We start from the raw sequence: 26072 nt of genomic DNA on the forward strand, positions 1-26072 counted from the left end.
TGGCGGGAAGAAGAGCTGAATGGCGGTTACTCCACCGACAAGAGCGCAGCTCTTAAATAGAGAGAGAAAAAGAAATAATTACAAAAAGTCTCTTAACTAAGTACATGGCAAATGGTGGCGGATCGTGAGGCCAACGCTAAACCACTCGACCACGGAGGTTACGTGGTTTGCAGGATTTGTGCCCGGTTAATGGCTATAGACTCGCCCCTTATGACATGGGACTTACATAGCTGGCGAGGAGTGGGTACATTCACCTCTGTCTAGCTATTATTGGCGTGATTTTTGTCTGTCTGTAACAACAAATTAAACAGAGCATGAAGATAGAACGTGATATTGATTGAATGTCAAAATAATAATTTATGAAATCTAAACCAATTTATAAACTGGAATGACCTGGGAAATGAGCAACAAAACTAATCAATATGTTACAAAATCTTTAGGGGTCCGTAGGGCAATGAGAAAACCCTCATTTTCTGCAGACGACCGCCATGCGCCACCGTGAACCATCGGCTCCGTGGTCAAGTGGTTGAGCGTTGGGCTCACGATCCGGAGATCCTTTGTTCGAATCCCGATGGGGACATATAACAAAAATCACTTTGTGATCCCTAGTTTAGTTAGGACATTACAGGCTGATCACCTGATTGTCCGAAAGTAAGGCGATCCGTGCTTCGTAAGGCACGTTAAGCCGTTGGTCCCGGTTAGTACCTACTGATATAAGTAAGTAGTCGTTACATGAGCCATGTCAGGGGCCTTTGGCGGCTCAATAGTGAAAGACGTAATCCTCAACTCAGAAATGAAACAAGGGATTCGTCGATTAACTCGGATTTACTCTTCAACTGATCGCACTGTATAATACCAGTTAACTGTCCGATCTGTCAATGTCAATGTTGCCAATATAATTGTTAAAATAACCTTAAAATAATCGACCAACTTATGACATTGACAGATACAAAAATAACAGCAAATAAACGTATCTGTGTAACAGATACTCCGATCACTAAACGAAATCACCGATAGTATTATACTACCTAACAATAGTAACCCTGACATCACACGATAGAAGAAGATTAGAATGTTCCCACTTTGGGAAAATTCCCGGGAACTTAACATCACTGGACTTTCACCTTCTCTTTTATTTGCTTCATAAATGCTCTCCGAGGCCTACCTCTTTCTCTCTTTCCTTCAATTACGTTCTCGAAGTTTCCTTTCATACTGTAAATAGATACTACAGAACCCATTTAACTGACACTATAATCAAACTTAGCTCCCATTCCTCGACCAATCAGAGGTCCCCTTTGCAACTGTCACTGGCGCCCGCGCAGACAAACCGTTCAGTTCAGTGCAGCGGGTGTCAACAATGTATGGGGGGAGCTCGATACCTACGGGGGCCAAAACAAATGTGGCCATGTATAATCTGAATGACTTTTAGTAAAAGTAGTAGAATTCAGGGCGCATATACCGAAAATTATTACTGAGTTTTTTACTAATATAAAAAATAAAACAAAGTCTTTGTTAGATAAATTAAACATTTATATAATTATCATTTTTTTTGGTAAGCCAATTATTTAAAAAATACATAAACTTAATTTTTGGAAATAAATATATATTAATATACTGGCAACCCTATCCCTTGATGTCTGTCACTGTCATTTCAAAATGGCGGCGCCTACGCAATTACGCATCGGTGTTGATTTTATTTCGTGAATATTCCTTACCGTATCGTCGAGTTGAGCTGCTGTTCCTCCGATAACGTGCAGAATATCATTATTTTTTAGTGATTTTCGAGACAGCGACTCTTTTTCGTGGTGTTTTGTGAGACAGTGACTCTTTATGTGCTACGATGTCGGATAAGGAGAACAAACGGAAATGTTTTAAATGCGGCTCTTCACCCGCTGAAGACGGCATTAAATTGTTCCGAGCTCTTAAGCCTGGCACCAATGACCTAGTTCGGTAAGTAAACATGTGCTAACACCAATTGATTTCCTTGTTATTTCAATTGTCAGTTATCTAACCTAGTTATTTGTCTGTTGATAACATAATAACACAATGAAATAATGTTATATTTTAATTTATTGTTTCAGTTGTGAGCAATGGGCACAGTACATGTACCCTGGAAGAAATGTTAGCTCTGTAGAATTTCTGAAAAAACTCTACAATGAGCACAGGATGCTTTGTTCAAAAAGAGGATTTTACGGATCTGACTCGAAAATATTTATTAAGGACTGCAGTCCCCAGAGACGTAAGTTATTGTTATTTTATTTTGTATTTTGACATTTTGTAGAACTGCTACTGAAAGGCAGAGGCTATAATATGAAAGTGCTGCCTAAGTGTAAAAATGTGAGCTGTGAGAAAATATATGGATTAAACTCTGATATAAAAATGTATTAGAAATGTAGACAGACCCGGCCTGTACATGTTTGTGTACTTTCTAAGACTATGAAGAAATCATACTTGTTCTTTTCAACTTGCCTGCTAAATGTATGACATATGGCAACCCCTTTACAAAGAAGAGGCCTTCAATGATAAACTGAATTTTTCTATGCCGATTTGGTTCAGTAGATTTTACCCAGTTAAATAGTAAAATAAATAAATAGAATGCTAAAGAAGATAATTATAGTTAAAGTTATAAGGATCTCACTGGTTCGTCTTAGAGAAAAATTAAAAGTTGAAATCATAATTAAAATAAAAAAAATTTCAGATTGAGCAACATGTGCCTATCTTCGTGGCAAGTCAGCCAGGTACTTCCGGAGTACATAGCCAGGTACTAACAAACATCACAAACCAGCCTGCTCATGGAACAGTAAGTAGTTCACAATGTAATTCCTTATTATTAAATGGGTGTACTAATTTTAATGAGATTTGACACAGAGATTCTTTGACGTCCAAGAATGGACTGGACATATTTTTACTATCATCTCCCAAGCCTTTTTCCCGGTCGGCTACCTTATCTAGGGGATTTGACGAGGGTACTGGCTTTTACACAGAACGACTGCCATCTGAGATCTACCTCCGTGACCCAGAAGGGAAACCAGACCCAATCCTAGATTAGGTTCCTAGAATAGGCAAACTGGACATATTTTTCGCTTAAGAAAATATTGAAATTCCATACATAATGGAATCTTCATTACCGGGTTCTTGGTACTTTATTTGTCAGCTCATGTTGCTAGTAGGTATTATTTATTTATTGTATAACTTATCCAGTGCTATGAGTTTGGTGTATCATCCAGTTGTATTGTGCCCAATAACTCCACCCAGGGCTCGTCTTGAGTACTCGGGGAAGCCTGCCGGAAAGAAGTGGCTCTATGTGAGTTTTGTCTCCCATTTCATCCAATATTAACTTTAAATTTGTTTCTTTGCAGATCGAGCAACAGGAGCTGGGTCAACCGGGACCATCAAGAAGCACAAATGAGGCTTGCATTGAAGCAGGGTCCAGAAAACCTAAGATGATGAGACGACCAATGAGTATGTGTACGAACGACGAAAATTGAAATTGAATTTTATGTGTAAACATTAAAGACGTGGCATGCGGTAATATCGCACGTTGTTTCTCCGGTGTAAATCAAGCATAATACTGTTTGTTCTGGAATGATTTGATTAAGGAGGCTTTTTCTTTGTGTTGGTCGTAGTGGTCCTAACAGCCAGTACGACCTGGGGCTTATTTCTAGAAACTTACAACTCACAAGTTACAAATGTGTAACCATACTAACCCTTAAATTTCACAATTACTACGCGTGACCATGGTTACACACCTATAATTACAAGACTTGGAGGTTTCGTGAAACAAACCACTGGATTTATTATCTATCTTGACATTTAGTTAGCAATCTTCTGTCCACTACGAAACATATTGTATAGAATAAAATAAGGAAGTAAATCTAAAGGATTGGGACTGCCGCAACTTTTGCGTGAACTATTTGGTATTAATAAAAACTATATAAAAATAAAACAAATAATATTGATGAATGTGGAGGAAGCAAGAAAAGTGTGTCTGGATCGAAGCAAATGGAATTCTATAGTCTCTGCTTACCCCGGTGGGAAATAGGCGTGAGTTTATGTATGTATGTATATAAAAATAATTGTTTGGCCCATGTTTCGTGAGAAAAGTTGTTCAGTTTCATGAATGAAATCCAATCCTTCAGTGTAGGTACTACACCGCATTTCTGTTAATTCATGCAACAGAATCTTTTCACAAGAAGAAAAATGTGATATTTGCACCATTGCTCCTAATTTACGAAAATTCTATTGTTACAAAATATATAGTTTTCATTTAATTCATTATCATCGACACTAAAGAAGAAGAATAAATAAATACATTTATACTTTTCTCAGTACTTGTTGTTTTTATTTATTATCTTGTAAGGAAACTTAATGTACGTTCTTGGATTTTTTTTAAATTCTTGTTTTTTTTTCAAATTTCCAAGAACATACATCGAGTTTTCTTACAAGTGAAAAAAACCTAAATTTTTAAATTAAGGATCAACGTAGAGGCCACGATTCGTAATTCCCGCGCTATTCTGTGTTAGCGTGGGCCAAAACTAGATGGCTCTCGTATCGAACCGCTTTATATGGAGTTGTCATTCTTCTCCGCTAGGAGTAATAGTGTTCTGTGGTTCAGTGCCCAAGCGCATCGCTCGCAAGCGGACGACTGCGCTAAAAAAAGAAAATATATTTTTCTTTTTATCACGCGAGTGTTTTGGAAAAGTTTTAATTTTATTAAAGTTAAAAATAAGACGTTTTTTTAAAGAGTGACAACGTGTGATATCTTGGTGATTGTCATTTTTTTTTCTATAAAGTGGTTGGTTTTTTTTCTGTAATCGCCGCCGAGACTGTTATGTCTCATTGCGTAATGGTTTTCGTAACTTTTTTTGTAATATGATCGAAGAACCTGTTCTTTAATAGGGTCATTTTGCTTTTGTGTTTTTTTAACGTCTTTTGATATTATTTTCGGGTTTGTTTATAATAGTTTTAGTTAAATGGGTGAATCGGTAGGTAAAATAATTAAAAATATGAAAAAAAAAAAAACTCCAGTAATAAGCTTAAATAAAGAAAGTAGTGTGCGGTCACGAGCATTAATATGTATACACTTTGGTACCATGTCACATTAACTTTTTCGACAAATTAAACCGTAAGTCTCATTAAATGACAAATATGATAGTGCGACAGGGTTCTAAAGTGGGTACATGATATTGCTCATGACTGTACTAGTCTTCTATCGTGTAGATTGTGAGGTGGATTACCAACCCCATCAACCCTGGTGTCAGGGTTATTACTGAGCCCCCAAAGGCCCCTGACATGGCTCATGTAACGACTACTATCTTACATTAGTAATTACTAACCGGGACCAACGGCTTAACGTGCCTTCCGAAGCACGGATCGTCTTACTTTCGGACAATCAGGTGATCAGCCTGTAATGTCCTAACCAAACTAGAGATCACAAAGTGATTTTTTGTGATATGCCCCCACCGGGATTCGAACCCAGGACCTCCGGATCGTGAGCCCAATAGGTTCCATAGGCGCCATAGTGTACTAGTAATAAGATGGTAAAGGAAATGGTAGAAGAGTCCTAGTACGGCTTTAAAATAGACTTCTCTGGGCGCCATCCCACTCGCGTCAGACAGAGTACTGCGGGGCGGAAGGCAAGAGGGAAACCATTGCCTTCATCATCATCATCAGCCCATTACCATCCCCACTGCTGGGGCACGGGCCTTCCCTATGGATGGATAGGGAGATCAGGCCTTAAACTACCACGCGGGCCCAGTGCGGATTGGTGGTTATTAACGACTGCTAATGCAGCCGGGACCAACGGCTTAACGTGCCTTCCGAAGCATGGAGGAGCTCGAGATGAAAACTTTTTTTTTGTGGTCACCCATCCTATGACCGGCTTTTGCGAAAGTTGCTTAACTTCAACAATCGCAGACCGAGCGCGTTTACCGCTGCGCCACGCTCCTCGACTGCCCTATTTTTCCCTAAATAAGAAGCATGGAAAATGTTACACTAACAAAGAGTGGCTCTTGAATTAATGATGATGAAAGAAAGTATGTGCATACTTTATTAACATATGTATACAGGTTGGTTGGTATACAGGGTGTTAGTGACATCGTAACGAAAACTTTGAGGGATGATTCAGACCATGACTCTGAGCTGAAATTCTCCGTCGTAAAAGTATGGTAGTAGTAGCCCAGTTGGTAGAACGCTTGCTTCTCACTTTGAGGTCGCAGGTTTGAATCCAGCACAGACCTAAACAGATGATTGCCGAATTTGTTTTCGAATTCATATTTGGATTATAAATTATTATCACGTGCTCAGCGGTGAAGGCAAACATCGTAAGGAAACCCACATTCCCAAGAATTTTTTGGAGGTATGTGAACTAATCTCTATTGGGCTGGGTTTCCCTTTGCGGGTAGGAAGGTCAGACAGGCAGTCGCTTCTGTAAAAAAAACCGGACCTCTCAAATATTCAGGTTAGGTAAGCGGACTCTGTGAAAAACGGGATAACTTTCTTTACCGAAAAGCCTTTAATATACTCATGATTATTGTAAGTCAGTATTTAAATAAAAATTTGGAAGATGAGAGCATCCAGTGACCCCCATTGAGATATAGCCGTGAACTTACCTGTGACGTAATTATTTCTTGATAATATTCATAATACATAACAGTGGTGTAGTGGTTAGAGCGTTAGGCTCACGATCTAGAGGTCCGGCTTCGATTCCCGATGGGGACATTGTCGAAATCACTTTGTGAGACTGTCCTTTGTTTGGTAAGGACTTTTCAGGCTTGAATCACCTGATTGTCCGAAAAAGTAAGATGGTTCCGTGCTTTGGAGGGCACGTTAAGCCGCTGGTCCCGGCTATTAGCCGTTAAAACACCTCCAGCGACCCGCATTGGAGCAGCGTGGTGGAGTATGCTCCATATCCCCTCCGGTTGATTGAAAGGAGGCGTGTGCCCAGCAGTGGGACTTATATAGGCTGTTTATGTATGTATGTAATATTTATAATAGCGAGCGAACTCGTTGATGTCTTTTGTAAGGGAACTTGAGATTTCGTTTGTCCGGCCAAGTAGTTAATGCCATCTGCGGTAAATCTACAATAAGTCACGTCAAAAAAAATAAAATATGTTAGTGTCTTTTTTTAATTTTCACCTTCCAACCCGTACCTAACATAGCGCAAAGCAATACGAAAACCATAGAGTAAAAAGTTCGATAGATCAAACAGTAGCGTTTGTTACTGCCTACCCCCGTAACGAATATGGCGTGAAGTTTGTTTAAAATGCGAGCAAAACCGTGGAAATCGAATCATTCTCATGCTCTTAAAGAAATAGTAACTTAAAGCGAGTGAAAGTAAGGAAAAATCCAAAATGTATAGCCCTATGACTTCTATACATTATTCTCCCAACTAGAGGTCTTTATAAAATGGATATGTAATTGACCATTTTATCAAGACCTCCCTTGAAAAACTAGTCCCATTAAATTAGAGGTCAAGTGAAATTGGACTTAGAGACCAATTTAAGATGACACGTATTTCAGTACTAAGTGTTTGTTAATGAAGGTATTTTACGGTTGGATTGTGTATATAAATATTTACGTTACATTATAGTTATCAGCGTCAAATTTAACAGTGTAATTTTAGAAATTATAACTGTTATATAAAGTTACGTCAAACAGCCTCCGTTTGGTCGTTACTTATTCTTGATTCGCCTCAGATGGAATGCACTACTTGACTGGACAAATGGGGAGGGCTGAAGGCACCCGGTACAACGTTCAGGACAACAGGCCTGAGGGTGCAGAGTTGGGTGCGAACCTCGGCTCAGAGCGTCGTCTGAGAGGAAAAATATTTGAAAGAATTATTCGACCCTAGTGGGTCGATAGCGATAAGCGCTGAATGAGGGAAATCGTCGACCACGCCGGCGGGGCCGATATCGGGGTCCTGAAGTATTTGGTGTCGCGAGCTGATTGGCTGCCTCTACGGCTAGAGTAATCGGGTCGTCGGGATCGTATATTACGTCCTTCGGACGCCGATACTTTTCAGTACCGTCCCTAAGCTGGATGTATTCTGAAGCCGCAACTACCAGGGGATTTGGGTGGTGCGGAGCAACCATCGTAACCAGTCATCTATCATGCTGGTCTAAGTCGACAGACGTTCCGATATGCTGGTCTAGGTCATCGACAGCAATCATGTACCGGGTATAAAACTGGTCAAAAAAGTTTATTCGCAATAAAACCTCTTTGGTTTTGCAAGTGTCGTACTGTCAATCTGTGGCGCAAGTCGCCTGCGCACGTTGAGTTAGGTTATGCTAATGCAGGCGTACTGGTTAGGTTGGTAGACTGTTGCTAAGGCAGGTTAGGCAACGTGACATTGGTGTAATGTCTGGCAAACATTTAGAAAGAAAGGTTTGCGTGGATACTAAGAGTTGAGAGAACGGATCTTTGGACGTTTCGTCCGAATCGTGGTCTAGTGAACCACGAAGGTTCCAACCACGGTTCAGATATCACTTCGGACCACGGTTCGGACCACCGTTGGACCACGCCGCCTAGTTCAAACCGCGGTGCATTCAGATTAGTGAAGATAGTATTTACTTTTACATTTTCACTGTGGTCCGAATCGACCGATTCCAAAAATCTGGAAAAATTCGCATCATTCCAAGCATGGCCTCTGCGGTCCAGTGGTTGAGCGATGGTCTCACGATCCGGAGGCCCCGGGTTCAAACCCCGGTGGGGACATATCACGTAAATCACTTTGTGATCCCTAGTTTGATGATCCATGCTTCGGAAGGCACGTTAAGGCGGTGGTCCCGGTTACTATTTATTTACTGATGTAAGTATGTAGTCGTTACATAAGCCATGTCAGGGGTTTTGGCGGCTCAATAATAACTCTGACACCAGGGTTGATGAGGTTGGTAATCCACCACACAACCCACACGATAGAAGAAGAAGACTGAGCACCTCTACCTACCCATTTAGGGATATGCGTTTTTATGTTTATAACATGTATTTATTGACAAAAAAAAATCTGTATCCAATCATTACACAGCGAACTGGCAATCCTTAGCCCAGATTATAACGAGTTGATACGTCGATAAGTCCACAGATTATATAACTATGTGCGCAAGAGTTTGTGCGAGCGCCAAGCGGCGTAGAATGTTTTCTATGGTATCTCTGTGTCACAAGGGAGTCAATCAACAGTCTTAATCTTATTTATTATAAATGAGAAGTCGTTGGGTATTCAGCATACTCCACCACGCTGCTGTGATGCGGTTTGGTGAGGGTATGTTTTTGTGTGTGTAGTTTCCTCTAGTTATTAAATAACTTGTAATGTATACAAGTCCCGGTTGTGTGTAAGTCTTCCCGGGCATGTCGTAAAAACCGACAGAGGGATTGTGTCCTCTAACATGATGGACTAATGTTATGGGCGATAGGCTGATCCCTTCTCACCATAAGGTTCATCATATCCATCTTTGGAATTCGTATCAACAGTGGCTGCAAGTTGTCTTTGATTACTTGTGGCTCTGCCCACCCCATTAGGGATTACGGGCGTGAGTTTATGTATGTATGTATGTAATGTATACCTACATTGATTTAAAAGGCGTTTCTGTTGAAGTTTCTTATCATTTCTTCTCCTCAGCTATACGTAATAATTTCCGTAATGATGTACTTAGATTCAAAAATGTTAAATTGTCCTTCAACAAATTCCAGTTTCAAGTCCTTCAACCCGCATGCGCAGAATAGATCGTACTGAACCTTTTCTAAGATCTTCCCCAACATACAAATATTAAACTCTGAACTCTGAAAGTAAAACTCTGTCTATCTTACCGTTTCACGCTTAAACTGATGAACCGATTAAGATGAAATTCGCTACGGTGATAGTTTGGGATCCAGAAAAGAATATAGGATTGTATTTATCATAGAAATATATCATAGAAACGGCCTCCGTGGTCCAGTGGTTAAGCGTTGGGCTCACAATCCGGAGGTCCTAACCAGACTAGGGATCATAAAGTGATTTTTGTGATATGTCCCCACTGGGATTCGAACCCGGGGGAGAGAACAGTAAGGATACTGTTAGAGATTTACAACGGAAATATTCCCATTTTGGGAACATTCCCGGGAAAGGTCATCACTGGACATCACATTATTTGTAGTAAGTGCTTAACACTTAATTTAAGCAGCCATACATCAAAACATAAATTACTCTTAATTTTTATGTATAGTTTATAATTGACTTCGAGTCTTTAAATTATGATTGATGGTTATTGGATTAATCTGATGGATAAATGGAGATCGATCTCGAGGTCCGGGTTCGATTCCCGATGGGGACATTGTCGGGGTTTATTTGTGAGACTTTCCTGGTTGGTTAGGACATTACAGACTGAATTACTAAAAAGTTACGTTAAGCCGTTGGTCCCAGCTACTACTTACAAATATGTGGGGGAGAGCCTTCAGCGCTCCCTATTTGTCCAGCCAAGTAGTTAATGCCATCTGCGGCAAATCTACAAAAAGCCACGAAAAAAAAAGACGGCCTCTGTGGTCCAGTGGTTGAGCGTTCCACGATCCGGAGGCCCCGTGTTCGAATCCCGGTGGAGACATGTCAAAAATCACTTTGTAATGACTAATTTGGTTAGGACATTATACGCTGATCACCCGATTGTCCGAAAGTAAGATGATCCGTGCTTAGGAAGGCACGTTAAGACGTTGGTCCCGGTTACTACTTACTGATGTTAGTACGTAGTCGTTACATGAGCCATGTCAGGGGCCTTTGGCAGCTCAATAGTAACCCTGACACCAGGGTTGATGAGGCTGGTATTCCACCTCACAACCCACACGATAAGAAGAAGAAATAAGTACAATTCGCTTTCCTGTATTATGGCTGCTTTTCTTTTTCAAATTGTTCTGTCTTGTACTCTGATCTTATCTGCTTAAAGGTTAGGTAATGAAGATCTTTTTACATAAGTTTAGCGCATTTTTCCCAAAGTGGGAATATTCTCGAGAATGGCACATCACTAAATGTGACTATACATTCGGCCCTGCAATAACTATAGTTTAATAACTACATTACGTACTATTGCGTAAGATTTACAGTATTAACTATGACAAGCCATCATTCGAATAATTACAATCGATTGTAGATCATTTATTCGATTCTGTAATCGACTAATCGTAGAGAATCGATGTTTATAATTTGATTATGTAAAGATTCGATTAGTAAATAAGGAAGTAACAGTTACAACGGAAAGATATCACGCTCGCAATCCTTATCAGGGTGGGTGAAGCCTCAATTCATCATAAAACTTCCGAAATTACGTCCATTATAATTACGTTAAATATGTTCAATATTCGTTATTTGCATACTATGATAGTGTATCCTGATTAACGTGCACTGCGAAGCACGGATAATCTTTCGGACAATCGGGTCTTCTTCTTCTTCTGGTGTCAAGCTTACTATTCAGCCGCCAAAGGCCCCTGACATGGCTCATGTAACGACTACTAACTTACATCGGTAAGTAGTAACCGGGACCAAAGGCTTAACGTGCCTTCCGAAGCACGGACAATTGGGTAATCAGGTTGTAACGTCCTAATGAAACTAGCGATGACATACAGATTTTTGTGATATGTCCCCACCGGGAATCGAACCTGGAAACTCCTAATCGTGAACCTTTAACCACTGCCTAAAGTTACTTAAATAACAACATTGCATTAGCAACCAATTTAACTTTAAGGTTAAACTATAGTTTCAAAGTAGAGTTTAATTGTAACCATCAACGGTAACTGCCTTTCGTTGAACCGAAACGTGTAGCAATTATTTTTGTAATTAACCGCATTTCCAACATAGTTACTAAATTGCAGTCAAAGTTAACCATGAGTTTAAGCAAGATGTTATTAAGTAAATTGCAAAGCTGAAGTGGCAGTGGGCAAGACACATAGCGAGGAGAACCGATGGCCGCTGGGGCGGAAAGGTTCTCGAATGGCGACCACGTGTCGGACGACGCTCAGTGGGTAGACCCGCTACAAGGTGGACCGACGATCTGGTGATGGTCGCGGGAAGCCGCTGGATGCGGGCAGCGCAGGACCGATCGTCGTGGAGATCCTTGGGGGAGGCCTATGCCCAGCAGTGGGCGTCCTACGGCCGATGATGATGTTATTAAGTAAACTTAAACATACCCTTTGTATAAAAGGAAAGAGAGGAAGGGGAAGACCAAGAAGAGCTTACATGGAACAGATTAAAGAGAAGGCGACCGTCGTATCTTATAAGGAAGTGAAAGAATTGAGTTCCGAGACAAACCTCTGTGATTTAACGGCATCATTCAAACTATGCAAGGATATAAAGAAAAAAAAATAGGCCGTTCTTCTTCTATCGTGTGGGTTGTGAGGAGGAGTTATAATACGAATTGGACGAGATCCCGCGAGATCGGTATTGCATTCCCTACTAGTGATACAACCTTTCGGCCACGATCCCCGAGGCAGATTAGGGTCGCAGATGATCACTACATCGCCTTCTTGAATGATTGGCGGAGTGCCACCTCCTGTCCTGGGTGATAATGAAGGCAGATATTCTTGCACCCAGCGCTAGCAAAACTGATCAGCAAGTGTTACCGCTCTTTGTCTTACCCACTTACTCTAGCCATAGAGGCAGCCAATCAGCTCGCGACACCAAACACTTCAGGACCCCGATACCGACCCCGCCGGCGGCCGAACATAATTTGGTATTATTTTAATAGAATCAGAGTGTACATAGACAAATATATAAAGAACACAGAGAAGACAAGTTTCCACAGATAACACAAAGCGGAAGTATCCTATGTATTGCGTTTAGAAGGATATTAACTTGTCCGGAAAACTATCGCAATCGATCGATTTAGTTTACAAATCGCGGCCGTGTGTGGCCATTAAAACAGCGGCGGAGAAACAACGCACTACATATATACAAACATAAACTAACCGCAACCGTAGCCCAGACGCCGGTGATCGGTAGCCGTGGTAACCCAACAACAATAGCTACAACAGCAGCTGCAATTACAGCTTTAACAACAGCTTCAACAACAGCTGCAACAACAGCTGCGGCAACAGCTGCAGCAACAGCTGCGACTTAGCTGCAGCAACAGCTTCAACAACAGCTGCTGCAATAGTTGCGACAACAGCTGCAGAGACAGCTTTAACAACAGCTGCAACAACAGCTGCGACAGCAGCTGTAACAACAGCTTCAGCAACAACAACAAATCAACAGCGCCATCTATATATTTGTTTTGGAAACGTATCCTGAAAAGTCCGTCATTAGATACTTCTCCACCGATTTCAAGGCTTCCATGCTCAAACTGGCGCGCATAGTTAGCATGCGCGCTGCTACAGTTTTGCGTAACGCGCAGAGAAAGTGCGCATAGAGGCTTCGACGCGAATTTTAGGCGCACAGCATTGTTCTGCTCAATGGGAATACTGAGATTGCTTCATTGTATGTAAGAAATCAACTTTAGAGCTCGTGTGGTTTTTGAGGTCAACGACCGACCTCACCAACCCTGGTCACGTGACCTGACTTTAGTTTTGCCGCAAATGGCAGTATCTACTTGGCCGGATAAATCAGGAGCTGCGGGATCAAATCAAATCAATATCAAATTATTTGCAAGAACACATGAAATACAAAAAGGTTGTAAAATAATTCAAATAACAATGTTGGTATGTGTTCGGCGTGCACGCACGCGTACAAATATACATAACATAACAAAAAAAGCCTATCTACGTCCCACTGCTGGGCACAGGCCTCGCCTCAATCAACCGGAGGGGTATGAAGCATACTCCACCACGCTGCTCCAATGCGGGTTGGTGGAGGTGTTTTACGGCTAATAGCCGGGACCAACGGATCATCTTACTTCTGGACAATCAGGTAATCAGCCTCCAATATCCTAACCAAACTAGGGATCACAAAGTGATTTGTCCCCACTGGGATTTGAACCCGGGGCCTCCGGATCATGAGCAGAACGCTCAACCACTGGACCGCGGAGGCCACGTTTCATGCGGAAAGCCACGGGAGCTCCGAGATTCCTTCGCAATGAAAATCTGCACATTGACCTAGGTCTGCCAACCATTGCCCAATGGTTCAAATTTGCTTCAAAACGTTTTTTTCGATTCTGCTCCGCACCACTCAAACCCCCTGGTAGTTGCGGCTTCAGAATACATCCCGCTTAGGGACGGTCCTGAAAAGTATCGGCATCCGAAGGACGTAATATACGAACCCGACGACCCGATTACTCTAGCCATAGAGGCAGCCAATTAGCTCGCGACACAAAACACTTTAGAACCCTGATTTCCCTCTTCGCACTTATCCCTATCGACCCACTAGGGTCGATTAATTCTTTCAAATATTCTTCCTCTCAGACCACGCCCTGAGCCGAGGTTCGCGCCCAACTGAGCACCCTCAGGCCTGTTGTCTTAAACGTTGTACCGGATGAGAGCCCTTAGCGCTCCCCATTTGTCCGGCCAAGTAGTTAATGCCATCTGCGGCAAAGCTACAGTAAGTCACGTCAAAAAAATTACCACTCTGATGAAGTCACTAATCTACTTTTTCGACTAGACACCTCAAATCAAAAGTTTATTCTAGCCTTTGTCGTGACCTATTGCGCAATCCATTCAAGTATTGTCAACTGTCAAATTATATAATAAGAAGAAATGATAGGATCTATTGTTGCCAAGTTCTGAGCATTATATTTATTATAATCATAATAAACGATAAAAAACGGAAGTTGAAAAAAGGAAGGGAAGCAACAAATAGTTGGCTCGACCAAAAGACGGCGATACGGCTCACCTACTCGTATCACGTTGGTCTAACAGAGAGCTCGGCGAGGTGTGGGTTAGTTCATCTTGCGATGGATGTGCCTCTGACTTCCCCAATGAGGGAATTTTCAATCCGCATTCCCCAAAAACACGATAGATGGCGTTGTTCACTTTTAATGTAAGTAGTTAATACCATATGCAGCAAATCAAACAATAATTAACTGTAGTAAAACTTAAGGAAAACGGTAAAACAATACTCCTATTTTTCACATTACAAAATTACATCAATTATCATAACATGAGGAGCTCGGTGGCGCTGCGGTTAAAGCGCTCGGTCTGCGATTGTTGAAGTTAAGCAACTTACATGTAAGTAGTCGTTACATGAGCCATGTCGGGGGCCTTTGGCGGCTCAATAGTAACCCTGACACCAGGGTTGATGAGGTTGGTAATCCACCTCACAACCCACATGATAGAAGAAGAAGTATAGAAAGTTATTTTAAACATAATTCACACTTGTCATCCATATAGGAAAGGCGAATTAGGATCATATAAAACAAATATCATCTTATATTGAAAACCATGTCAAAATCAAATCAAATCAAATCAATTTATCAAATTAATTTATTTATTTATTTGTCAAACGCCTGTATGGAATTATTCTCAGTTCCATAATATTGCGACGGAGAAATCCACTTGATATCAACTCAGAATCATGGTCTGATTCATCCCTTAAAGTTTTCGTTACGATGTCACTAACACCTGTATGAATTCAGATTCATAAATCGAATCGAAGAATCATAAATCACAAGTAAGTAAATGAATAAAAACGTGCGATCTACCTGCAATAATGCGCATACGCAGTATAGCATTACACCGCGGTTTCTCCTGCGACGCGTCACGCTCTGATTGGCTCGCGAAAACTATGGAGCCACGCGATTGGCCCATTTTTCAAAACGGATCTTTCATTTAAAATCGACAAGGATATTTTTAGCACAAATTAACAAACATAACCATAACATTAATAACCCTGACACCAGGGTTGCTGAGGTTGGTAATCCACATCAAAACTCACACGACAGAAGAACAAGAAGCACAAATTCAAATTCTGACTGACCTCATCAACCCAGGGTTACTATGAAGCGACCAAAGGACCCTGATATGACACATATTCATATTCAAATTCAAAAATATCTTTATTCAGTAGGTAACAAACATAGTTACACTTTGAATCGTCATTTTTTACATAACGAACGTCTCATCCGCCTAAAACTACTGCAGCTTCTCACAACCTGTATAGCCGGGGGAAAGAAGCTGCAAGAAAAACCTCGGCACAGGGCTATAGACATTCTTTAAAAAAATGCCGCGTCCTATCTTTTCTCGTGTCGGTTGTGAGGTGGATTACCAACCTCATCAACCCTTGTGTCAGGGTTACTTTGAGCCGCCAAAGGCCCCTGACATGACTCATGTAACGACTACTTACATCAGTAAGTAGTAACCGGGACCAACGGCTTAACATGTCTTCCTTCCTTTTCTTTTTATACTGAACAATGGTCATTGTACATAAAATGATATATAGGAAATGTATTACAAGATCCTATCTGTATTACAGTCATGAGCAATATAATGTACCCACTTTAGGACTCTGTCGCACTAACATATTTGACATTTAGTGAGACTTCCAGTTCAATTTGTCAAAAAAGTTAATGTGACATGGTACCAAAGTGTATACATATTAATTCTCGTGACCGTACATAGTTTCCTTTGAAAGTCTTGAGGCAAAATCCTGATAAGCAGTCCATCGAGATTCCTGCAAACAGCTCCTAATTTTATTTTAAGTTATACCCGTCCCTTTCCTTTTCGGCGGATAAGAAAATGACAGGTATAACTTTAAAAAAATGCCATGTACTAGAATCAGTACAGTCATGAGCAATATAATGTATCCACTTTAGGACTCTGTCGCACTAACATATTTGACATTTAGTGAGACTTCCAGTTCAATTTGTCAAAAAAGTTAATGTGACATGGTACCAAAGTGTATACATATTAATGCTCGTGACCGTACCATTATGTATCAGCTACTTAAACAAGTATGAAGTTGTTACAGTGGCCGTGATTGCTCAGTTGGAAAAACGTTTGAATCTCACTGTGAGGTCCCAGGTTCGAATCCCAAAACTGGTCTTAACCAATCATTTTCGGAATTGTCTGGATCATAAGGAAAACATAGTGAAAGAAACCCACATACCCGAGAAATGCTTTTTGGAGTAAGTATGTGACCTAACGTCTATTGGGCTGGATTTCCCTTCGCGGGTTGGAAGGTTAGTCGCTTCTGTAAAAAACCGGACCTGTCAAATCTTCAGGTGAGGTTAGCGGATCCTGGGAAGACTATAACGCCAGGGAGATTATAAATTACTCCACAGGGTTAATAATAACCCTGACACCAGGGTTGATGAGATTGGTCACACTTCATAACGATAGATGTAAATCGTAAAAAGAAATTTCGGGAAGGATTACGCTTGATATAAATTGAATGAAAGCGAAATCGCGGAAGCAAAATGGGTAAAATTAATACGAGTATAATTGGTTATAATTCCTTACTAAGTACCATATTGGTATTTGAAAGTAACGTTTTATTAGTCTATATACATGGTGTTGTGGAGCTCGGTGGCGCAGCGGTAAACGCGCTCGGTCTGCGATTGTTGAAGTTAAGCAACTTTCGCAAAGGCCGGTCATAGGATGACCACAAAAAAAACAAGTTTTCATCTCGAGCTCCTCCTTGCTTCGGAAGGCACGTTAAGCCGTTGGTCCCGGCTGCATCAGCAGTCGTTAATAACCACCAATCCGCACTGGGCCCGCGTGGTGGTTTAAGGCCCGATCTCCCTATCCATCCATAGGGAATGCTCGTGCCCCAGCAGTGGGGACGTTAATGGGCTGGTGATGATGATGATGATACAGGGTGTTAGTAACATTGTAACGAAAAATTTGAGCGATGATTCAGACCATGATTTTGAGTTGATATCAAGTAGAATTTTCCGAAAAGTATGGAACTGAAAATAATTACAAAAAATAGCACTAAAATTATACATTGTTTTAGGTTTACGCGGTTATTATCATAATTAAAACACATAATAACGGGTTCTTATCGCGTAATATCGGGAGTCTCATATCCCTGATTTAAACGCGGTTTTAATTAACACTAAAATTGACATGAATTATCTGCATGGAAATTCCACTTGATATCAACTCAGAATCATGGTCAGAATCATCCCTCTCGGTATTTGACGGTGTCACTAACACCATATAGGTGTACAGTCATGAGCAAAATCATGTAGCCGCTTTAGAACCCTGTCGCACTATCAAATTTGACATTTAATGAGACTTACGGTTTTATTTGTCAAAAAAGTTAATGTGACATGGTTTCAAAGTGTATACATATTAGTACTCGTGAGCGTACATTACAAGTTATTTAATAACTAAAAAAATAATAAATAATAATAAATTATAAATTTTATTATTATTTTTTAAATTATAAATTTTATTACATACATACATACATACATAAACTCACGCCTATTTCCCACCGGGGTAAGCAGAGACTATAGAATTCCATTTGCTTCGATCCTGACACACTTCTCTTGCTTCCTCCACATTCATCAATCGCTTCATACACGCATGCCGGTTCAGAGTAGATCGTATTGAACCTTTTCTAAGGACATCTCCAATTTGGTATAAATTTTATTATTATTTTTTATTTATTATTTAATAACTAGAGGAACACATTTAATACCAGGCTTTTCATGCAGTCGCCAAGTTGTCTAACACGCCATTTTCACGCCCGACCTAATATAGACAAACAAACTGATGAAAAAATAGCACAAAATGGCTTCCGTTTTAAAAATTATCATGCCACAATATAGGTTTCCTTCCTTATGTGTATATTTCCTCAATTTTAACGTTTTTTATACGGACTATGCCGTAGGAAGTGAGTTTCACGTATGATTTGTTACGATGAGCTGTTTAAAAAGTATGCTAGTGGGTCAAAATTTGGTTACAGTTTTTATTTATAGGCTTTTAACATAAGATAACATAACGCAAACAGCCTATACACGTCCCACTGCTGGGCACAGGGATCCGCTCTATCAATACAATACAATACAATACAACACAACACAACACAACACAACACAACACAACACAACACAACACAACACAATACAATACAAATACACTTTATTGCACCAAAAATAAAAAGAAATAGTTACAAAAAGACTCTAAATTAAGTACATGACAAAAGGCGGCCTTATCGCTTAAAGCGATTTCTTTCAGACAACCATAAGGTGAAGAAAAATGTAAAACACATAGTAACGGGTTCGGGATCGTTTATTTGTTTATATCTAGTTTAGATTTTGTCTTTGAGATATAATATTAAAACTACTTATTAAATAGTAAAATAATAAAAAAAACGGGTTCTTACCCGCGGGTTATAACCGCGTAAACTTAAAACAATGTAAAAATTGAAAGATCAACCGTAGGGGGTATGGAGCATACTCCACCACGCTGCTCCAATGCGGGTTGGTGGAGGTGCTTTTACGGCTAAAAAAGGCCCCTGACATGTCTCATGTAACGACTACGTACTTACATCAGTAAGTAGTAACCGGGACCAACGGCTTGACGTGCCTTCCGAAGCATAAATCATCTTACTTTTGGACTATCAGGTGATCAGCCTGTAATGTCCTAACCAAACTAGGGATCACAAAATGATTTTTGTGATTTGTCCCCACCGGGATTCGAACCCGGGGCCACCAGTGAACACTCAACCACTGGACCACGGCGACCTTATGTTATATTCACACACAATATCATTTTTCACCACCAAGAACAAAGTTAAGGAAAAAATAACAACATTCTCATAAAACACAATACAATATTTAACATAATATTGTATTAAATTAATTACAAATGAGGTTTTGCTAACAATATATTATTATAATATGTTTAACTCACGTCCGTAATACCAACTGGGGTGGGCAGAGCCACTACTAATCAGAAGACAGCTGTTAAAAAGGTTAGTGATTATTTAGAAGATATGAATGCATGTGTGTCGTATCGGGAGGTGAAGGTTTTGGCGGGAAGAAGAGAGGAATGGCGATTACTCCACCGACAAGAGCCCAGCTCTTAAATAGAGAGAGAGAGAGAGAGAGAGAGAGAGAGAATGCGTGGGATTAGCTGTCTGGGAACCGATATTAAGCAGCCAAATTACGTATAATAAATTTTAACACAACATTTTATATTCTTTTAATAAGAACGTCTAAGGCCCCTATGCCGAGGTTTTTCTTGCAGCTCCTTTTCCCCGGCTATACAGGTTGTGAGAAGCTGCAGTAGTTTTAGGCGGATGAGACGTTCGTTATGTAAAAAATGACAATTCAAAGTGTAATGTTACCTACTGAATAAGATATTTTTGAATTTGAATTTGACTTGCAGCCAATATGTTGATGCGAAGTCCTAAGATGGATATGATGAACCTTATGGTGACATAGGATCAGACCATCGCCCACAACAATAGCCCATAATGTTAGAAAGGACAATCTGTCTCGGTTTTTACGACATTCCCGAGAAGACCGCTGAACATACATAACTTCAGACTATATGTATACGTCCTACTACTGGGCACAGGCCTCCCCTCAATCAACCGGAGGAGGTACGGAGCATACTCCACCACGCTGCTCCACTGCGGGTTGGTGGAGGCATTTGGGCTAGTAGCCCGGGACCGATATCTTAACGTGCCTTTCGAAGCACGTCATCATAGTACTTTTTGGACAACCAGTTCCTTGCCAATCAAAGGACATTCTCACAAAGTGATTTTCGATAGTGTCTCTACCGGGAATCGAACCCAGTAATCCAGATCGTGCGCCCAATGCTCTATACCACGGAGGCTGTTAACTGAATGTGGTTTGTGTTTTATTCACTCCCAGTCCAATATATGAGTACGAAATGTGGTTCGTGGGGGAGACCAGGAACCCAAGATACAGGGTCAACCTAGTTTGGGTTCCTGTCTTCTGCATACGGTCCCAATTTAAATATTATTTTTGTTAGTATGGTAGTATATAACATACGATCCCGACGACCCGATTACTCTAGCCATAGACGCAGCCAATCAGCTCGCGACACCAAACACTTCAGGACCCCGATACCGACCCCGCCGGCGTAGTCGACGATTTCCCTCAATCAGCGCTTATCGTTATCGACCCACTAGAGTCGGTTAATTCTTTCAAATATTTTTCTCTCAGACGACGCCCTGAGCCGAGGTTCGCGCCCGACTGGGCACCCTCAGGCCTGTTGTCTTAAACGTTGTACCGGGTGAGAGCCTTCAGCGCTCCCCATTTGTCCGGCCAAGTAGTTAACGCCATCTGCGGCAAATCTACAATAAGTCACGTCAAAAAAAAAGGTTGTTTATAAGATTGTTTGTAGAAGAAGAAAACGTTTTTATTATTTATTATTATAATATTTAGAATCAGCGCCGCTCTGCCTGTCCACCCCAATACGCCTAAAGGCGTGAATATTATGTGTGTATGTGTACAACGTTTACAATGCATATACGTACAAAACTAGAGAGGTTTCTAGTGCTCTAGCCGATTGCACGCAATACGTAGGGTGACCATGAGGTGGGCAGCCTTCGGACATTCCCGGTTTGACTTTCGTTTGGACTTTGTTATGTAATTTTGTGTTGATCTTGTGGATAAAGTAATATAATATAGCATCACGCCTGAATCCCCGAACGGGTAGGCAGAGGTTCTTCTTCTATCGTGTGGGTTGTGAGGTGGATTACCAACCTCCAGCCAAAGGCTGACATGGCTCATGTAACGACTACATACTTATATCAGTAAGTAGTAACCGGGACTAACGGCTTAACGTGCCTTTCGAAGCACGGATCATCTTACTTTCGGACAATCAGGACTCAAACCCAGGACCTCCGGATCGTGAGCCAATGCTCAACCACTGGACTACGGAGGTCGTCGCATTGGAATGTGGTTTTTATTAACAATCGAAGTTAATTTTAATTCTGGTAAAAAATATGGTCACAATTTTTAGGCGTGATGAAATAAATTCAAGGAAATCAAGTTTTTGTTGAACAAAATCACATTTGTACGTGATTTTTCACTTTAAGGCAATGATATACTAAATTCAAAAATACCTTTATTCAGTAGGTAACATAATTACATTTTTGAACGTCATTTTTACATAACGAACGTCTCATCCGCCTAATACTGTAGCTTCTCACAACCTGTATAGCCGGGGAAAAGAAGCTGCAAGAAAAACCTCGGTACCATACCTACATAAACAGCCTATATTATACGTACCACTGCTGGGCACAGGCTTCCCCTCAATCAACCGGAGGGGGTGTTTTTACGGCTAATAGCCGGGACCAACGGCTTAACGTGCCCTCCGAAACACGGAATCATCTTCCTTTTTCGGACAATCAGGTGATTCATTCAGCGTGAAAAGTCCTTACCAAACAAAGGACAGTCTCACAAAGTGATTTCGACAATGTCCCCATCAGGAATCGAACCCGGACCTTCAGATCGTGAGCCTAACGCTCTAACCACTAGACCACGGAGGCTGTTCGGTACCATACCTAATTGAGCAAAAAAAACACAGGCGACCTTGATGGTGTACTTATTATAGATAAACAAACAAACAAAAACACATCATTGTATATAAATAGAACAAGGACGTACAATCGAAGCCCTTATTTCCGGTGGTCCCGGGTTCAAATCCCGGTGGGGTCAAATCACAAAAATCACTTTGTGATCCCTAGTTTGGTTAGGACATTACTACTTACTGATGTCAGTACGAGTAAGTAATCGTTACATGAGTCATGCCAGGGGCCTTTGGCGGCTCAATAAAAACCCTGACACCAGGGTTGAGGAAGTTGGTGATCCATCTCACAACCCAATCAGGTGACAGACAATCAGGTGATCAGCCTGTAATATCCTAACTAAACTAAGGATCATAAAGTATTTTTTGTGATATTTTCTCACCGGGATTCAAACCCGGGACTTCCGGATCGTGTGATCGGTACGTTTCCTAAGAAGTATCTCATTTGAGTAGGTTGTCAAGTAGAATAGAATAGAAATAATAAAACACATAATAACGGGTTCTTACCGCGTTTCAAATAGGGACATGAGACTCCCGATATTTAGACACTGTTGCAAATGCCATGTTCACGGGATGACTGACTATTTTAAACGCGGTAAGAACCCGTTATTATGTGTTTTAATTATGATAATAACCGCGTAAACTTAACTTATTTCCACGTGCAGTTTATTGCCATGTCCTTATAGACGAGTCTTATTGTAAATGTCATCTTGCTTTGGTGCAGTAAAAAGTATTTCTACATATTTGTAACTCCCACTTAAGTCCCATCGACGGTAAACTATGGTCACCGTTTTCTCCCCACCATTTTTACCACCACAACTCGCCGTCACGAAAGTGCTAGTCGCAGGCAGTCGCGGGCGCAAGACCACTTGCGCGCGAGTCGTATTATAGCTGATTTTTAGTGCGTTTTGTAGTTATTTAGCTAATTTTTAGTGCTATTAGTGCAATAGATAGCTATATTTTAGTGTAAGTTGTTTTTTTTACTATGTGTTTGTTTAGTTTAGTTTTGGAAGTGGGTTGTGTGGTTTAGCTAGTAATGCAGTTGTAAGTGTTACTTAATATAATGTTGGTGGACAGATGGCATTCATAAGTTATATCAACTTAAGTTTAGTATTTTCGTGTGGGTTTTTTTTATTCTTTTTTATACGGACTTTTAATAAAGTTTTTTATGCCAGACCCATCGATCAAGATTGACTGAAAATGATGAAAAAATATTTTTAGTTCATGCCTTCAACCACAACAGCCTAAGATGTGATTCTGTTGTGAATGAATGAGGCAGATTGAGCCGCTAAAGGCCCCTGACACGGCTCAAGTAACGACTGCATACTTAAGTAAATGCTAGTCGAGAACGACAGCTTAGCACGTTCACTTTGTCACAGAAAATTAAATATCAACCCCTCGCGTGCAAAGTTATTTCGATAAACACTTTAAATTGGACTTTATGTACGATAAGGCTGTTTAGCAATAAGGCCGCCTATTGTGCTTATGTTTTATTCGTATGTTTATGTCCTTTATATATGTTGTTGTGCAATAAAGTATTATTGATTGATTGATTGATTGATTGATTGATTGATAAGGTGCAAAAGTCCAATCAGTTTCTTGCAAAGTAATAAATTAACTGGTTGCACTTAAAACCTCCTGGTTACATGTCGTTTCTGTAATATACCAAAAACACTAACAAAAACATAAATTTTATAATTATGACAACTAATGGTTCATAATATCACCACTGTTTGCAAATAATTCGCTCAGTGACTGATCTTTGCTCTTTGTTTTTGTATATATCACACTGGCGAGAAAAAATGTGCCCCACATATGGGCCATGATCCTATGTGGATCAAACGCAGTGAACGTGTTAACGTACGTAAGCACGGTATCTTACTTTCGGACAATTGTAACACTGACACCAGGGTTGATGAGGTTGGTAATCCACCTCATAACCCACACGATAGAAGAAGATCACGCCTATATCACCGAAAGGGTAGGCAGATGTGTATTATAATGACCAATCTAGGTTTGTCAAGATTAATGTAATTTACTATTTAATCTTTTGATTGCAACCTTCATGGTAGATTAGTTGCGCCTTCCTACTATCACGGATCACGGTAGTGGGTTCGATTTCCGCTTTGCATTAATGAAAATGAATGAAGACTTTCTAAAATATACCTTGTTAATTGTATAACAATATTTTAATGTTTTTTAGGACGTCTAGGGCCCTGTGCCGAGGTTTTTCTTGCAGCTTCTTTTCCCCGGCTATACAGGTTGTGAGAAGCTGCAGTTTTAGGCGGATGAGGCGTTCGTTATGTAGGAATTGGCGATTCAAGTGTAACCATGTTACTGATTAAAGATATTATTGAGTTTGAATCATAATTATTATTATTTTAATTTTTGTTTTGGACATTACAGGCTGATCACCTGATTGTCCGAAAGTAAGATGATCCGTACTTCGGAAGGCACGTTAAGCCGTTGGTCCCGGTTACTATTTACTGATGTAAGTGAGTAATCGTTACGTGAGCCATGTCAGGGGCCTTTGGCGGCTCAATTATAACCCTGACACCAGGATTGATGAGGTTGGTCTTACAATACAATACAAAAACTCTTTCTCTACCTCACAACCCACACGATAAGAAGAAGAACAATTTGAATCGAAAAAACTGTTGTAAATATGTATTTCTACGGGACGGTCACCATAAACGTATATTCGAATAATTGATATCATGTGGTTTGCAGGATTTGTGCCCGCATTATCCATTATCAATTTACATTACATAAAAACATAAACAGCCTATATACGTCCCACTACTGGGCACAGCCCTCCCCTCAATCAACCGGAGGGGGTATGGAGCATACTCCACCACGCTGCTCCAATGCGGGTTGGTGGAGGTGTTTTTACGGCTAATAGCCGGGACCGACGGCTTAACGTGCCCTCCGAAGCACGGAATCATCTTACTTTTTCGGACAATCAGGTGATTCAAGCCTGAAAAGTCCTTACCAAACAAAGGACAGTCTCACAAAGTGATTTCGACAATGGGAATCGGGAATCGAACCCGGACCTCCAGATTGTGAGCCTAACGCTCTAACCACTAGACCACGGAGGCTGTCAATCAATATACATTATTAAAGATAAATTTATCATTGTTGCAGATTATAAATTGGCAAAAAAAAACTATAAATGCAAGATTACAAACCCCCGCCCGAACCGCAAAAGGGTGTAACCCAAATAATTTGTGATTTTATCAAGGACTTCTTTTACTTGTACATAAAGTTTGCACTTTACGCTTTGGCTATTTACATTCTTTTCTACTATTACGACTACTATTTTGGCTAATTCTTTTTTTATACTACAGTGACGCAGAGATATGTGAAGTGAACAAAAAAAAACAGTGGAAAGTGAACTTTGTGTGTGTTTTAAAGGATTTTGGACTTGTGACGTTTTGACACAGAGGCGAAGTTTCGGTAAGTGTTTCCTTTACGTTATTTTTTTTAAATTTGTACCTAGGTTAACGCAACGCAGCGGTAAACGCACTCGGTCTGCGATTGTTGAAGTTAAGCAACTTTCGCAAACGCCGGTCATAGGATGGGTGACCACAAAAAAAAGTTTTAATCTCGAGCTCCTCCGTGCTTCGGAAGGCACGTTAAGCCGTTGGTCCCGGCTGCGAAAGTTGCTTAAA

The 26072-nt window shown here is 40.6% G+C and overlaps 2 protein-coding genes across 9 annotated transcripts in view; both read left to right on the forward strand.

Annotated features, from left to right (window-relative positions):
• Positions 1–1552: 1552 nt before the first annotated feature.
• LOC126378554 (uncharacterized) lies at positions 1553–4331 on the forward strand. Of its 2 annotated transcripts, XR_007568089.1 has the most exons (4): positions 1562–1950; positions 2082–2239; positions 2699–2800; positions 3360–4331. XR_007568089.1 is itself a non-coding variant. In XM_050026995.1 (3 exons), the coding sequence occupies exons 1-3, from the start codon at positions 1841–1843 to the stop codon at positions 3407–3409; spliced, it is 318 nt and encodes a 105-aa protein (XP_049882952.1). In that variant the 5' UTR covers positions 1553–1840; the 3' UTR covers positions 3410–4331. The 2 variants fall into 2 exon arrangements, 1 of the variants encoding a protein (XP_049882952.1); XM_050026995.1 differs by lacking the exon at positions 2699–2800 and having other exon boundaries at positions 1553–1950.
• A 297-nt stretch (positions 4332–4628) lies between these two features.
• The window catches only part of LOC126378342 (serine/arginine repetitive matrix protein 2), a 66717-nt gene continuing 45273 nt past the window's right edge, over positions 4629–26072 (forward strand). Inside the window, exons 1-2 of one of the 7 annotated variants that reach the window (XM_050026607.1) lie at positions 4629–4766; positions 25749–25857. The gene's annotated coding sequence lies outside the window, so the exon portion shown is untranslated. Of the gene's footprint in view, positions 4796–23211; positions 23368–23427; positions 23446–23503; positions 23522–25545; positions 25858–26072 lie in introns of those variants that run through there. The other 6 variants (XM_050026605.1, XM_050026608.1, XM_050026603.1 and 3 more) reach the window with 6 other exon arrangements.

Source organism: Pectinophora gossypiella, chromosome 26, assembly GCF_024362695.1.
Source record: "Pectinophora gossypiella chromosome 26, ilPecGoss1.1, whole genome shotgun sequence".
In the NCBI taxonomy this organism is placed as follows: Eukaryota; Metazoa; Arthropoda; class Insecta; order Lepidoptera; family Gelechiidae; genus Pectinophora; species Pectinophora gossypiella.